This window comes from Brassica napus, chromosome A5 (assembly GCF_020379485.1).
Source record: "Brassica napus cultivar Da-Ae chromosome A5, Da-Ae, whole genome shotgun sequence".
Taxonomy (NCBI): domain Eukaryota; kingdom Viridiplantae; phylum Streptophyta; class Magnoliopsida; order Brassicales; family Brassicaceae; genus Brassica; species Brassica napus.
Genome location: NC_063438.1, coordinates 17,226,195 through 17,240,584, shown reverse-complemented (window position 1 = coordinate 17,240,584; position 14,390 = coordinate 17,226,195). Strand labels below are relative to the sequence as shown.

The 14,390-nt window shown below is 34.8% G+C and overlaps 2 protein-coding genes across 3 annotated transcripts; one reads left to right on the top strand and one right to left on the bottom strand.

The window, feature by feature from the left end:
- Window positions 1-235: 235 nt before the first annotated feature.
- On the top strand, window positions 236-1,727 carry LOC106451826 (14-3-3-like protein GF14 phi). Its single transcript, XM_013893802.3, has 3 exons — window positions 236-1,026; window positions 1,087-1,203; window positions 1,410-1,727. Exons 1-3 carry the CDS (start codon window positions 421-423, stop codon window positions 1,476-1,478), a joined length of 792 nt encoding a protein of 263 aa, XP_013749256.2. The 5' UTR covers window positions 236-420; the 3' UTR covers window positions 1,479-1,727.
- A 7,862-nt stretch (window positions 1,728-9,589) lies between these two features.
- LOC106345183 (TLC domain-containing protein 5) lies at window positions 9,590-11,292 on the bottom strand. Of its 2 annotated transcripts, XM_013784428.3 has the most exons (5): window positions 10,936-11,223; window positions 10,749-10,836; window positions 10,527-10,646; window positions 10,125-10,220; window positions 9,590-9,871 (listed from the first exon to the last, which is right to left on the bottom strand). In XM_013784428.3, exons 1-5 carry the CDS (start codon window positions 11,115-11,117, stop codon window positions 9,761-9,763), a joined length of 597 nt encoding a protein of 198 aa, XP_013639882.1. In that variant the 5' UTR covers window positions 11,118-11,223; the 3' UTR covers window positions 9,590-9,760. The 2 variants fall into 2 exon arrangements, with proteins under 2 accessions (XP_013639882.1, XP_013639881.1); XM_013784427.3 differs by having other exon boundaries at window positions 10,749-11,292.
- Between the last annotated feature and the right edge of the window lie 3,098 nt (window positions 11,293-14,390).

Sequence of the window (14,390 nt, the reverse complement as noted above, 5' to 3'; positions counted from 1 at the left end):
ACCAATTTTTTTTTTTTCTGAGCAACAACCAAAAACTTTATTCATGGAAAAAAAATATAAAACGTCAGCACGAGACCAAATGGCTATAAATAATTTTTATAAAAGGTAACAGTTGTTTTGAACATGGAAAAAATATTAAACTTCCCCTAGAGAATGAGAAAAGGCAGGAGGAGGGTAGGAGGTGTAGTTTGGTTTGATGAGGTGAAAATCCCCGTGTGCATTACCCACTTACAGCGCTTTTTCCCTCTGACGTTCAATCCAACGGTTCTCCTTGAATCTCCCTTCGCAATCGTCGCTCTCCACTAACAAAAAGAAAAAAACATATTTTGTTTTAGAGCTAAAATTCGAAAACAAGTAGCTGTCCCTCTCAGATCTGAAACCTCCTTCCCCTTGAAGCTTGAACAAAAAAAGAGAGAGAAAATGGCGGCAGCATCATCCTCGTCCAGGGAAGAGTTTGTATACCTAGCGAAGCTGGCGGAGCAAGCGGAGCGATATGAAGAGATGGTTGAATTCATGGAAAAAGTGGCGGAAGGCGTGGAACTCAGCGTGGAGGAACGAAACCTCCTCTCCGTGGCTTACAAAAACGTAATCGGCGCTCGTCGTGCCTCGTGGCGCATCATCTCCTCCATCGAACAGAAGGAAGAGAGCCGCGGGAACGATGACCACGTCACCACGATCCGTGACTACCGAAGCAAGATCGAGTCTGAGCTCTCCAAAATCTGCGACGGCATCCTTAAGCTGCTCGATTCAAGACTCATTCCCGCTTCTTCTGCAAACGGAGACTCCAAGGTTTTCTACCTTAAGATGAAGGGAGATTACCATAGGTACTTGGCTGAGTTTAAGACCGCTCAGGACAGGAAAGACGCCGCCGAGCATACCCTCACCGCTTACAAAGCCGCTCAGGACATTGCTACCTCTGATTTGCCTCCAACCCACCCCATCCGTCTTGGTCTGGCTTTGAACTTCTCTGTCTTTTACTACGAGATTCTCAACTCTCCGGACCGTGCTTGCAGTCTCGCTAAGCAGGTGATGTCAATTTTCTCTTTCTTTATTCTGCTGTTGGGTTCCTCCTAAAGAGTTTGACAGGCATTTGATGAAGCAATCGCTGAGTTGGATACTCTTGGCGAGGAGTCATACAAGGACAGTACTTTGATCATGCAGCTTCTCCGTGACAACCTTACCCTTTGGACTTCTGACATGCAGGTTACAATTGTTGCAACTTTTATTTGTTTCACTGAAAATGGGTAAAATATGATTTGGTGCTTTTTCTTAAAATTATTTCAAAAGAATTATCCAATGTTCACTCACATTGTTATGACATGGTTACGTTTTTGCATGATGATAATGATATCTCATGTTCTTCCTGTCCTGATATGATTATGTGGTGTTGGTTTAATGATATTAACTAGGACGAAGGTACAGAGGAGATCAAAGAAGCGGCAGCAACAAAGCCTGCTCAAGAAGAGAAGGAGACTTAAGTCTGTTATTCAGTATTCCAAACTCATCCAACTATTATTATGTTTTTTCGCTTGTGTGTGTTTTTCTAATCTCTTCCGTTTGCCATCCCCGAAGCTTCTAAGGCCGTCTATTCTTGTCCTTTATTTGCCCTCTTCCTAATCGTGGATGCTTTCTTTTTCTTATTGATTTAATGTTGTCGGGCTTTGTGCCTTGTACTGCTACTGAACTCAGATTGCATTCTTATTAATGCCATATATCAGGTTATGTTTTTTCGTTCGTACACATATTTTTAGTTTTGTTCCCAGTTTGCTTAGGTTTATTACACAGCTTAGAGATGGGCGTTTGACGATGCTACAAATGTAGAAAGGTAGGCTGCATAGTGCTTGTCATTCATTAAGAGAAATACCGACCTACAATTCTGCTAATTAGAAGTGAGTGTTGGCGTTGTATATATTGTATCAAACTGGATTTGCTTAGTTTATTTCGATCTCCATGTTCCCAAGGTTTAATCAAAAGGCCACTTCTAGTACTTTTTATCATCAGAAGTTCAGAAACTCCCGAGGCACTAGATGGAAGGGTGATAGATCACGATGAATCAAACTATGAACTCTCAAATGTAAACAATTGATTCACCAAAGCAATGTACAAATCGTTATGAATTCTCAAATTACAAACTCAAATCAAAGGAATACTTGAATCTCAAGATCTCATCACGGTCTTGACCTCGGACTCATCACCTCTAAGGTTTTACAATAATAAAAAAAAACATAAAGACTTCTAACCGCCACTCCTTATTTGATCTTCTCCCCTCATACTTCTTCACTCATTTTCCAATTGCAAACCTTCTGATTCATTCTCAGTCTTTACTTCTTTTTCTGTTGACTCTGCCACAGCCACGTCAGCTAACCCCTTTGACTTCTTCCGGAAATATTACCGTTGATACTTATCAAAGGATCCGCTTTGATTTTATTGTAAGCATTGACATGATCACCAGAAAGAGCTGTCTTATCTTGAAACTTACCATCCAAAGAACAGAACCATTACGGGTTCCTATTAGTAGCACTCGGACGGATCTAGATATCCGAGAAATTTAGGGTACCCGGATCCGTCAGATCCGTGAATTTAATATCTGGATCTGGATTCGTGATTTCCGGATATCCGGATTTCGGATATCCGTCCTGATATTCTATTATCCGAGGATATCCGGATCTGGATCCGGAGCCGTAAAAATAATTAAAAATAATTTTTTTTTAAAATACTAATTTTTAATATAATACATAAATTAAATATTTATAAATATATTTATATATGTCTATAATATTGTAAAACCTAAAATATAATACTATAAGATTAATTCATGTATAAATATTTATATATCAAATATAATATCAATAAAATTTAAAAATTTAATGTGTTTAAAAATACGGATCCGGATCCGGATATCTGAACCTAAAAATTAAAATATCCGGATTCGGATTCGGTTTGGACGGATCCAAAATTTTACTATCCGAATTCGAATCTGGACACCCCGGATATCCTATTTTCGGAGCGGATCCAGAGCGGATCTCGGATAATAAGTCCCAGACCTACCTATTAGAGTATTTTTAGTATTGGTTCAGTTTCAAATTAGATTATTTTACTTTCCGGTTTACTAATTGTTAACCACATTCCTCTTTGTGACCCCTACCCCCGAATTGTATCGTTTCTCAAGATGAATAACAAAGATTTTTCTATGGATGTAACAAACTCCCATTGAGCTCGTTGTTCATCTAGTAGTTCCAAACATGTTGAATAAAGCGAATGTGTCATAGACAAGTTTAATTAGTGTAAACTCTTGTCTATGTATGAGTTTTTATTGGCATACATTTCGTGGTTCAAAATGGTCGACAGACTCAAACATATATCAAGAGTTAATTAACTTTTTCGTTTATTGTTGGTACACATCAATTTTCGGTCAACTAACTTCTCGCTTTGTTAAGTAACTTTTGGCGCACATTCAAGAGATTATGATCATTTGTAAATTATATCCGTGAAAAAATAAATGTAAATCCTGTTTAGAAAAATAGACTAATATCCTCAACGAGACCATGACTCTTTCTCTACTTTTTCGACTTGTTTTACATGTCTGCGTGGTCGAGCCAGAGCCGGTCCTAGAAATTTAAAAACTAGAAGCAAAAAAAAAAATTTGGCCATTTTTTAGAAAGAAAAAAAAGAAAAAGTTAAAATGCCCATAGCAAGATTCGAACCACGGCTGTTTGACAAAGCAAAAACTAGTAATTACCACTACACCAACAAAGCCTTATTAGAAATTGTGGCCGAAAATAATTGATAAAAGAAAAGGCTGGAAGCTAGTGCTTCTTTTGCTTCTACCAAGGGCCGGCTCTGAGTCGAGCCAAGACCCAACAGAGACATCACACCTCTATTACCCCTATATGTTTAGAGACAATCTCTAGAGGATCCAGTCTAATTTTCTTTATAAATTCATTTATTTTTAATTCGTAAATAAAGACATATACTGATTTACTCATGTGTTCTCTAACCTAATCTAATAAACATAACTGCCTACACGTTTTTTTTTCATTTTCTTCTTTCTTCTCTCTCTTTTCTCTGCGACTTTTCTCGTGCTTCATCTCTTCTTTAGGTGCAACTAGAATGCATTTTTTTTGGAATAGAAATTTCCTGAATGCTTAATTCCTTCTCATTCCATAAAAATATTTACCAGATGCAATGAAAAAAAGGAATGGCTATTCCATCTTATTACATATTATTCATTTCCATTCCAAAAAAAATATCAACATTCTTTTGAAAAACCATTCCACGTAAACATAGTTCTGGAACAAATAGAATATTAATTCCATTCCATTGAATTCCACTAATCATCATTCCTGTAATTCTACTTATTCCTTTTATTAACATCCAGTTACAGCCTTTCTCTTTTTTCTACAATCAAATCAGATATGCTGTAAGTGATGAAACAACTGTCGAAGGTTATGGAAACAACATCAATGGCGATCCTTCTTCTTCTCGTGCTATAGATCTGTTCAAAACAGCGATGGCTCAACCTATACGCTCCAGATCTGTGTTTTTTTTACATAGAGTGTTATTGTAAGATTATGGGTTTTGTATGAGTTCATCAATGGCTTACAACCTATGCGCTCCATAAGTGATTGGATTCTATTTTTTTTTTTGTTATGTATGTTTCTGATTTAGGGTTATTAAAGAAGTTTCTGGGATTTTTATGATTTAGGGTTCTTCTTGTTCTTGTTCTCCCTCTTTAAGGCATTTTTCGTTTTTATTTATTTATTTCATCTTCGGATCTGATTTTAGTAGTACTCATTATAACTAGTATAATACTGTATATGATGTATACTTAACACATTAGTAGTACGCAGTATTACAAATATGACTCAATATAACTAGTAAAACTCAATTTAACTAGTATAACTCGGTATATCTAACTCACTAGTAGTACGCAGTATTACAAGTATAACTAGTATAACTCAGTATAACCCGTATAACTTTGTAGAACTCGGTAAAACTACACCTCACTAGTACTTATTATAACTCAGTATAACTGACATCAATATTACCAAGTAGAACGAAGTACAACTAAGTAAAACTATACGATACAATGTAATATCCGAAATTTGAAATTTTAAAAATTCAAAATTTTGAAATTTTAAAATTTCGAAAATTTTGAAAATTTAAAATTATTAGAAAATAATAGTTTCGAAAATAAAAAGGGCAAAATCGGATTTCCATATTTGATTAAAGCAGTGGGGGTATATGAGATTTGAAAGGCCTATAGGAAATTACTCTATCACATCTAGGGGCATGGGGAAAGTTGACTCGACCCAATAGGTACCAGAGTCATTTCTAATATCCTCAAGGCGCACATCTTCGTTACACAAAACTTTAAACTAGGCCTATATGGTCATATTAAAATAAATAAAAGAGAATCTTATTCTTCAATCCAATAGATCAACTACTAAGGTTGGACGGATCCGGATATCCGAAAAATTTAAAATATCCGGATTCGGATCTGATTTATCTGAATATCCATGAGTATCCGGATCCGGATTCGATCATAAATATATATATATATTATTTTTTTCAAATACTATTTTTAAAAAAATAATTTATAAATTAAATATTTAAACAAATTTATAAAAATATAAGATTACAAAAATTAAAAAAATAATATTATAAGTTTGTTTTTATGCATAAATATTAATATATCAACTATCGTTATTAATTAATAGAATTTAAAATTTGATATTTAAAAATCTGGATCTAACATTTTGCTATCCAGATCTGGATTTAGAGTAGATCCGGGCTGGATCTTGGATATGATCTAGATCTCGGATAATAAGTCTCAGCAATTATCCAATTTCTTTTTGGATTTATGGTATTAGACTTCAACCTAGGCATATATCATATTAAAATAAATAAAATAAGAATTCTTCCATCCAGTTCCTTAGAGATGGCAAAATTTGAACCTGTCCGCGGGCCCAGCCCGTTTGGATCTGTTGCGGGGCGGGATTGGTTACTAAGATCCAGGTCCAAATTTTTAGCGGGCTTCGCGGGATGAGCTTGTGCGGGTATGGGCCAGAAGCGGGATGAGTTCGGTGTATCCCGCGGGACCCGCGGGGATCCACAAAAACTGGTCTCTATCTCCATCATCGTATGATCATCATACGTCTCTGACATAGACTCTCTGTATTCATCATCCGTACCAGACTGGTCTTTTCTCCCTGAAGAGGAAAGACACCAAACCTATAAAAAGCGGATACACCCTTGCTTCTTATTTGTCCATCCTTGTTCGTCTCACCTTTGGTGTTGTTTCTTTCATCCCTGCTCAAGATGCTCTCATCTTTCACATGGAATCATCTCCCTTCCGGACTCTTTGATAACTCAGATCCTCTTATGCCTTCCTACCAAAGATTCCGTCAGGCATTTTGTCGACGAGATTTAGAAATATTTGCCTTCAAGTCCCAGGACTAGAGTTACACTCCCATGACTTCTCTGATCCATCTGCCATCAAGAACTTCATCGACAGGTTTCTCGAGATTAACCGTGCGTCGCGTCTCCAGAAGTTCAAGATAAAGTACGACGAGTGCAATGTTTATCTCTTTGGAATCAGTGAATTGATCGCGGAAGCGATTAACCGTGGAGTTCATGACCTAGACATTGGCACACTCGAGTCTCCTCTCACAAAAGATCTCATGCCTGTGTTGATGAAGATCGGAGTCCCGCGGGCTTGTACCGCCAAGGCTTGTGCAAGTCGCGGGTCGGGATTGGGCAGCTCTTCTAGGAACCGCATCCCGCGGGGACCTGTACCGCGAAGACCCGCATTGACCGTGTACCGCGGCGGGGCGGGACAAGGCGGGTCGGTACAACCCAATTGCCATCTCTACAGTTCCTCTACTTTAGCAATTTTCCAATTAGTTTTTGGATTTGTGGTATTAGACTCATGAGTCTAAATAATAATATACACGAGAACATGAAAACTACGTCTTCAGTTCAACCAAAGTGGATTTTCGAGTTTTCTTCCCACTATCATGCGCTAATTTTACTTATTTGTTGAAAATTTATGTATGCTTATATATATATTTTTTACTTATGAGTTTGACAAAAACGGACATTGTGAGCATTTATTTTATATTCCATCTATTTCATTTTAATTATCTTTTTATATTTGTGCATACAAATTAAGAAGAGTTAATTGGTGTATGTATCCCTAACAGACATCTATATTGGCAAAGTACCCATGTTTTCTGATTAATAATTTCAAAACTATAATACCCCTAGACTCTATTATGCGCAGCTAAAAAGGCGTTGTCAGTTTCATGAACGTGAAGTGATTATTAACTCGTATTGAAACGAGTTTCTGCATTGATTGTGTCCGTTCGACAAGACATGATCATATAATCTATGTTGTTTCTAACTTATATTCCCTAACTCTTTCTCATTAATAATTTCAAATTATTAGTTTAATTAACTTTTGGAAAAATTATGGATATTTTTAAATTTGATTAATAATTTTTAAATTATGAGTTTAATTAACTTTTGGAAAGATCATGGGTATTTTCCGAAGTACATAAGATATAAAGTATTTGTTATTAATTGCTACTTAATTTAGTACCTGATAAATAATAGTTTGTTGACTTATATATTATTTCATACATGGTTTGTTACTTGATGAATTGGTAGAATACATGGTTTCGAGTTGATACATTTTTTTGAGAAATTGTTGTTATCTGATAAATTAGTTTGTTACATGGTACATGTTATTTTAGCTTATACATAGTTTGATATCAAATTAGTAATAAATGGTTGGTATGCTACATGGACTTGTTTTTATCTGATAAAATATTTTTTACATGGTACATGTTCTGTTACTTGATATCTAATTTGATATAAGAAAACCGATAGATGATTTTGTTACCTGGTACATGTTATGTTAGCTGATATATAATTCGTTATCTGGTACATGCTATGTTAGATCATACATAACACTATGTCTTAGCGGTCACAAATTACATTAGCGAAACCTTTAAGTGTTGTCGTTGTTGTTAGACGGATTGGAAGATCCCCCAAATATATTCTTTTTCATATGCTCGTAGTTTTTCTAAATTGAGACTAATGAAGAGAAATTTGTAGGACATATATTTTTGGCAAAATTATAAATATCATATAGAAATGAGTTAGTCATATTGTTATATCGTGGTGGAGAGATAGTTTGTTTGGTCTTTGTGTGGAGAGATAGTTTGTTCTAATAATCCTTTTTATATTGTTATAACTATATTGTTAATTATTTTTCTCCATTAGTTTCTCTTCATAAGTTATATTTATCTAAATCTGGTGTGAATAAATGAAGGAGAAGTGAAACAGCTGGCAACCTATGACCTCGAACGCCACTCTACTCGCCCGACACGCTTTTCGGCTACCTACTGCGGCAGAGTACAAACCTGCCATAGCTCCATCACGTCGAGGGCAAATTCGTCCGTTCATTTCTTAAGGGGTATGGCGTGGACCGATACTGCCACTTCATGTACACTTTGCTAATATGAGCTTATTCTAGGTATATTGAGCTAATTCACTCAATTAAAAAACCAATTAATTTTGTATACTTGTTTTAAAAAAAAGACATCATTACCAATTCTGCTAACCATATTTCAATCAATAAAAAAATAAATTAGATATAAAATTAATAAATTTTGCTTTGATATTATAAAACGATACTTATTTTGAAACGAGAATTTTATTTTACGATGACAACTAAACTGAAACAGATGGAGTATACTCCAACCAAGATTACATGTTGAAAGGTAAAATGTACTGAGTTATCCTTAATCAAAAGATTCATGATAAATTTGACATAAATTAGGGGAAAAGTCTACACTATGTCACCTTTTTGGGTCATTAAAGCTGATGACTTAGTGCAAGTCAATCAATTCTTGAGTTCCTTTCGCGTTGACCTGTCTAATGGATTGTCATGTACTTCTGTTTAATGTTATCTCGGTTAGAATCCTACTCTTGTGATTGATTATACATTCAGTTCGGATTATTAAGTGCTAGTTCGATATAAACGTTTTCGAATTTTTTGTGATGTATTTTTATTTTGGTGCAAGTGATGTAGCAATTTCTGAGTGAAGAACAAGAGATATCACATACCATTGAAGTGTACAACACATGGATTGCTAACTTGGAGCTTAGTTAAAAATAACAATTAAGTCATTAAAAGGAAAAGTGTTAATCATCAAAGTGACGATCTTGAGAGACAAAAAGAATTAAGGCAAAAGTTAATAAAACTTAAGAAAATAAAGTTAAAAGGCTATGATCTTTGTAAGAAAAATGAGAGATAAGCTTTGAAGATCTATGTTGTCTTGAAAAGCTATGAGAGACTAGATTTTGTTATATATATATATATATATATATATATATATATATATATATATATATATATATATATATATATATATATATATTTTCAATTTTTGATTAAGTTTCTTTCAGCTACCTTTAAAATAACCTAAATGAAATTTTGGAAAAACTCTTACTATTTGTTCATCACATCACACAATTCTCTATAGTTCTTACTTCTTACATTTTCATCTTGAATTCAAAATAAACTGGTATGAAATTTATTTTTATAAATTTTATTTATTAATTATTTTAATCCCATTTTGAATTCCACAGATTTTCATGTAAAATAAAAAAAAAATCAAATATTCTTAAAATGGCAAACAAATCAGAATTCACCAATATTATAATCGATAAAACAGTAAACTAACTTCAACTAATCTGATTTTGTATTGGGCATCGATCTTCTCATAATTTTGTATCTCATCATCTTCAGTATTTTGTAAAACCAGAATGCGCTCACGAGTTGTAATCCCAACGCCATTGCCTACAAAAGTAAGAAAAAAAATTATCAAATATTATTATGTTTCAACTGAAATTTGTGATATATGATGAGATTAATTAGCATAATGCGGATAGTTTCTTAACCAGATCTTAATTTCAAGAAGAAATAGTGGCGTTCAAATTTGTTTCATATATTTATAAAAAAACTATCATACGGAGAAATTTATGAAACAATAAAAAGTCAAAACCCAGAAGAAAATAAAAAAATGCATCATAGAGCATAGGAATTAATTTACCTTGATGAGGATGGGATTATCAGCAGCCATCGTGACGTAAACGAGGTAAGGTCCACCCACCATTCTCGCGAGTGAGAAGATTGTTGCGAAACACACCTACATACCATTTATTACTAGTTAGTTGACTTTCCTCACGAACTATATAAATTCGTTTATTAAAGCTAACAAGATTTGACAAATTAACTATGTCTAGTTTTTGATAGCTATATTTCTAAAAAGATGTTTTAGTTTGATCAACCTTATAATAGATCATTAGAAACATGGAACGTCTAACATGGAACCTACAAAAGAATTTAAAGACGTTTCTAATTCATCTAAAACGATAGTTAAAAGCCATTTTTACCACATATGAAATCATGAAAATAATAATTCTAATTCATCAGTTTTAATGCTAATACTCACATCTGCGGCAAGATTGAGATCGGTGTCTCTGTAACCAATCTCTTTAAGAATCTCCCTGAGGTGAAGGACTGGACTTGAGATCTCTGTAATCCAAATTGCTGCAACCATCTCGGATGCGCACTTAATTCCACCATAAATTCACAACAAGAAAAATACAAAACTTTAAGTTTATTTCTTTAAAACTCAACTTTGGACCTAGGAATTAAAATAAACATATACTACCTTTCGGTAGCAAAGTCCAGCTACAAAACCAAGAATGCAGACAGAATGATGAACGGCATTATCAATGCTAAGGACTTGATCAAAGTGACTGCAAATAAGATCGTAGATCATGTAAGACAAAGAAAAAGCCATCGTTTCCATCTGCTGGAGAGATGAAGTGGAAGCTATGGGATAAACTGGACAAGACCAATCTTGAATCGTAAGAGTTGCTAAAACGACCGCGACTGTGGCGTGAAGGGTCGAGACAATACGAGTGCTGAAGTCGAAGGAGTAGTTTGAGAAGATTCGTCGCACGAGGATGAAAATCAAACCCCATGAGATAACTCCAATCACTGTTATGTTTATCACTCTTATGTATTCTTCCTCCATTGATCTCTTTTCTTGTAATTTCCTTCTTTTTTTTTGTTTCCCAGACAAGAAGTGTGTGTTGTGAGAACTTTTTATTGTCTTGTTGTTTGGTTTGAACTTTTGGGTTATTAATAGACCGATGTTATAGTTTGGTGTATGTTAGTTGGACTATTCAATAAAGTGGGTCCAATATATTTATCCTTTTCTTGTTTCTTCTAGTAAAATTAATTGTTCCGATAAGATTCAACCCAAAGAGTTGGGAAGGTAATCCGTTAGCTCCCAACCAGCTGAATTATTGGATTAAAATTTATTCATGTGCGTCCTCACCATGATAGCACTTAACTGTTCTCGAGAAATGTACCAAAAATCTGTTTTAAAGACAGATTCCACGTTTTATTGGTATATACATATTTAACTGTTTTGACTTGAGATAATTACATTTGCAGGGAAATTAATGTTTAATTGTTAGTATATAAAGCTAGATCATGAAAACCAAAAAAATTTGAAAAATCTATAAAATAACACAGTTGAGTCTCACGAGAGTTTGACATCTTCTTTAGCTTTTATCAATATTATAAGGACTAATATGAAAACACATAGCACATAACAAATAAATATAAAAACCACATGTGAGTGGTTTAAACGAAGCTATTACAGTTCAGTTTCGTGTGCGGGAGAGACCGGATGCATGTGGTAGTGGTATAAAACGTGTTATTAAGTGATTTATACGTCTAGCGCATGAGTTAGAAACAAATGTGTTTGTAAAATATTTAAAACAGGTTTGTCTAGCATATACATTTGCATTTAATAAAAGATTAACAATATTAACACATTATCTATAGTTATAAAAATATTAAAATCAAATTACTATAATAAATATATATGGTATTATTTATTTTCAGGCTGCTTGTCCCAACTCACAAGTGTGTGTAAATCCTTGCTCTGTCTTATAAATAGACTATGGAGTAGAGGTTATCCTTGAGGGAGGGAACAAGATGATGCCGTTGATTTATGACGATTTCAGGATTTTTCGTCGCATTTTTATGAGTTTTCTGGAGAGTACTGAGCACCAATCAATGGAAGACTAAACTACCAGATAAAGCTTAAGCCTTTCAGTCTCTTTCGGTAATCATCAGTGAAAGATTATCTTGGTACATCTTTGGTTAAAGGAAACTATGTCAATGGCTTCCATTGATGACACAAGCAATGATAAAACAAGACTATATGCCGCTTATAGAGAAGATTCGAAGTCGAATTACTAGCTGGACAAGCCGTTTCCTATCATATGCTGGGAGATTGCAGTTGATCAAATCTATACTGATGAGCATAGTAAACTTGTGGGCCACTGTTTTCAGACTCCCAAGCAAGTGTCTATAAGATATTGAGCAGATTTATTCGGCGTTTTTCTGGACTGGTCCAGAGTTAAAGGCCACGGGTTCAAAGGTGGGATGGAAAGATATTTGTAAGCCTCATATTGAAGGAGGATTAGGAGTTAGAGCGCTAAAGGAGGTGAATCTGGTTTACGGGTTAAAACTTATTTAGATGATGTTAACTGGTAAGTCGCTTTGGAGAAAATGGATAAAAGCTTACTTGCTTAAGAAGAAAAACTTCTGGAGATCAGTGTGAAAACTCAACTAGGTTCGTGGATGTGGAAAAAAGATGTTGAAGCTTCGAGATGTTGGGAAAACATTTCATATGAAGGCTGTGGGGAATGGGCGTCACACCTCCTTTTGGTTTGATAGGTGGTATGAATTGGGTGCACTGTCGGATCAATTAGGAGAGAGAGGTATAATAGACATATGTATAACGAGAGATGCTACAGTGGAGGAAGTAATTCTTAACCCGCGAAGAAGAAGGCATCACATACCAGCTAAATGATATTGAAAGGGCTCTGGTGCTATTGAAGAAAAGCAGAGAAATGCTGGAGATGATATTGATATGTGGAGGAGAAACAAAGGCTTTAAACCTAAGTTCTCGACTCATGAAACATGGCTGATGTTTAGAGAGACCAAGGCGCAGTGCAAATGGGCAAAGGGTGTATGGTTTTCGTAGGCAACTCCAAAATATGCCTTTATGGCTTGGATTGCAATGCTGGACAGAATGTCAACCATGGATCAGGTCTCTCGTTCGAGTCATGGTGTGGACACAACATGTGTTCTATGCAAAAATGATTCAGAAACAAGAGATCATCTATTCTTTGAATGTGCATTCTTGATAGACCATGGATTTTACCCAATTTTAACTATGGTTTATGAGTGTTTTAAAATGATTCAGAAACAAGAGATCATCTATTCTTTGAATGTGCATTCTTGATAGACCATGAATTTTACCGAATTTTAACTATGGTTTTTGAGTGTTTTAAGATATATTACTACTATATAGAGTCTATTTAGAGTAATTCCAGGTTCTAGTACTAACCGAAAGAAAATGATGTATTTGGAGCAATTTGGAGACTTTTTGAGCTTTGTTGGATGGTCGATTATTTGTCAGAATATCGACCGATAGTTACCAAGGAATATCAATCGATAGTGAACTCTTCATAGCGATCGACAGCGAAGCCACCCGAGAGTTAATGACAAATTAGAAGAATTACAGTTTCACAAAAGTTTCAATAGTTACATTTTAAGTCCTTGGCCGCCTGTTAGGCTATTTATCAGGGTTTTGAATCATTTTAGAGGCAGACTTGCCTAGAGACCTTTTTAGACCTAGTTTGGAGGAAGCAAGAAGCCACCATTGAAAGGGAAGAGCTTAGAATTGGAGAGATAGATCAACACTGCAAAACATAGAAGATCTTGAACTCCTTTGCTTTTATTCATTTTGTTGCTTACTCTATTCACTCATTTTAATCAAGTATTATGCAGACCATCATAACTATGTGTTCCATGAATATGTCTGAGAAATCCTTATTATTAGATTTAGGTTTCTCAATAAGTTGATAAATGTATTACTGACAACAACAATTATTAAGGTGTTTAGAAATATAATTCTTTCATCTAGTTATGCATAAAGCTAAGTTTAGGATTGATCACCATTTAAATTTAGATCTTAGGATTAATTGGGATCAAACCATTGCTTGACTCAATACCTTAAAATAACTAGTATGATCTAACTGATTAGATACACACGAGAGTTGGCCTAGTGAGTTAGAAAATTTAGATCAAACCTATCCGTAAAGCTTTCTGGAAGAAGTATCGATCGACGCAGCAATAGCCCTGTCGATCAATATTTTGAAAGGTGTATCGATTGATATTCATTAAGAATTATCGATCGACACTTTCTCGTGATTAACATACG

What these genes read in the sequence shown, in the direction of transcription:
- LOC106451826 (XM_013893802.3), top strand. Translation starts at nt 421, where the DNA reads ATGGCGGCAGCATCATCCTCGTCCAGGGAAGAGTTTGTATACCTAGCG. An exon ending in CTTGCAGTCTCGCTAAGCAG is followed by an intron (nt 1,027 to 1,086) that starts GTGATGTCAATT and finishes AGAGTTTGACAG; the next exon opens with GCATTTGATGAAGCAATCGC. An exon ending in TTTGGACTTCTGACATGCAG is followed by an intron (nt 1,204 to 1,409) that starts GTTACAATTGTT and finishes GATATTAACTAG; the next exon opens with GACGAAGGTACAGAGGAGAT.
- LOC106345183 (XM_013784427.3), bottom strand. Translation starts at nt 11,117, where the DNA reads ATGGAGGAAGAATACATAAGAGTGATAAACATAACAGTGATTGGAGTT. An exon ending in CTGGACTTTGCTACCGAAAG is followed by an intron (nt 10,647 to 10,748) that starts GTAGTATATGTT and finishes GGTGGAATTAAG; the next exon opens with TGCGCATCCGAGATGGTTGC. An exon ending in ATCTCAATCTTGCCGCAGAT is followed by an intron (nt 10,221 to 10,526) that starts GTGAGTATTAGC and finishes AATGGTATGTAG; the next exon opens with GTGTGTTTCGCAACAATCTT.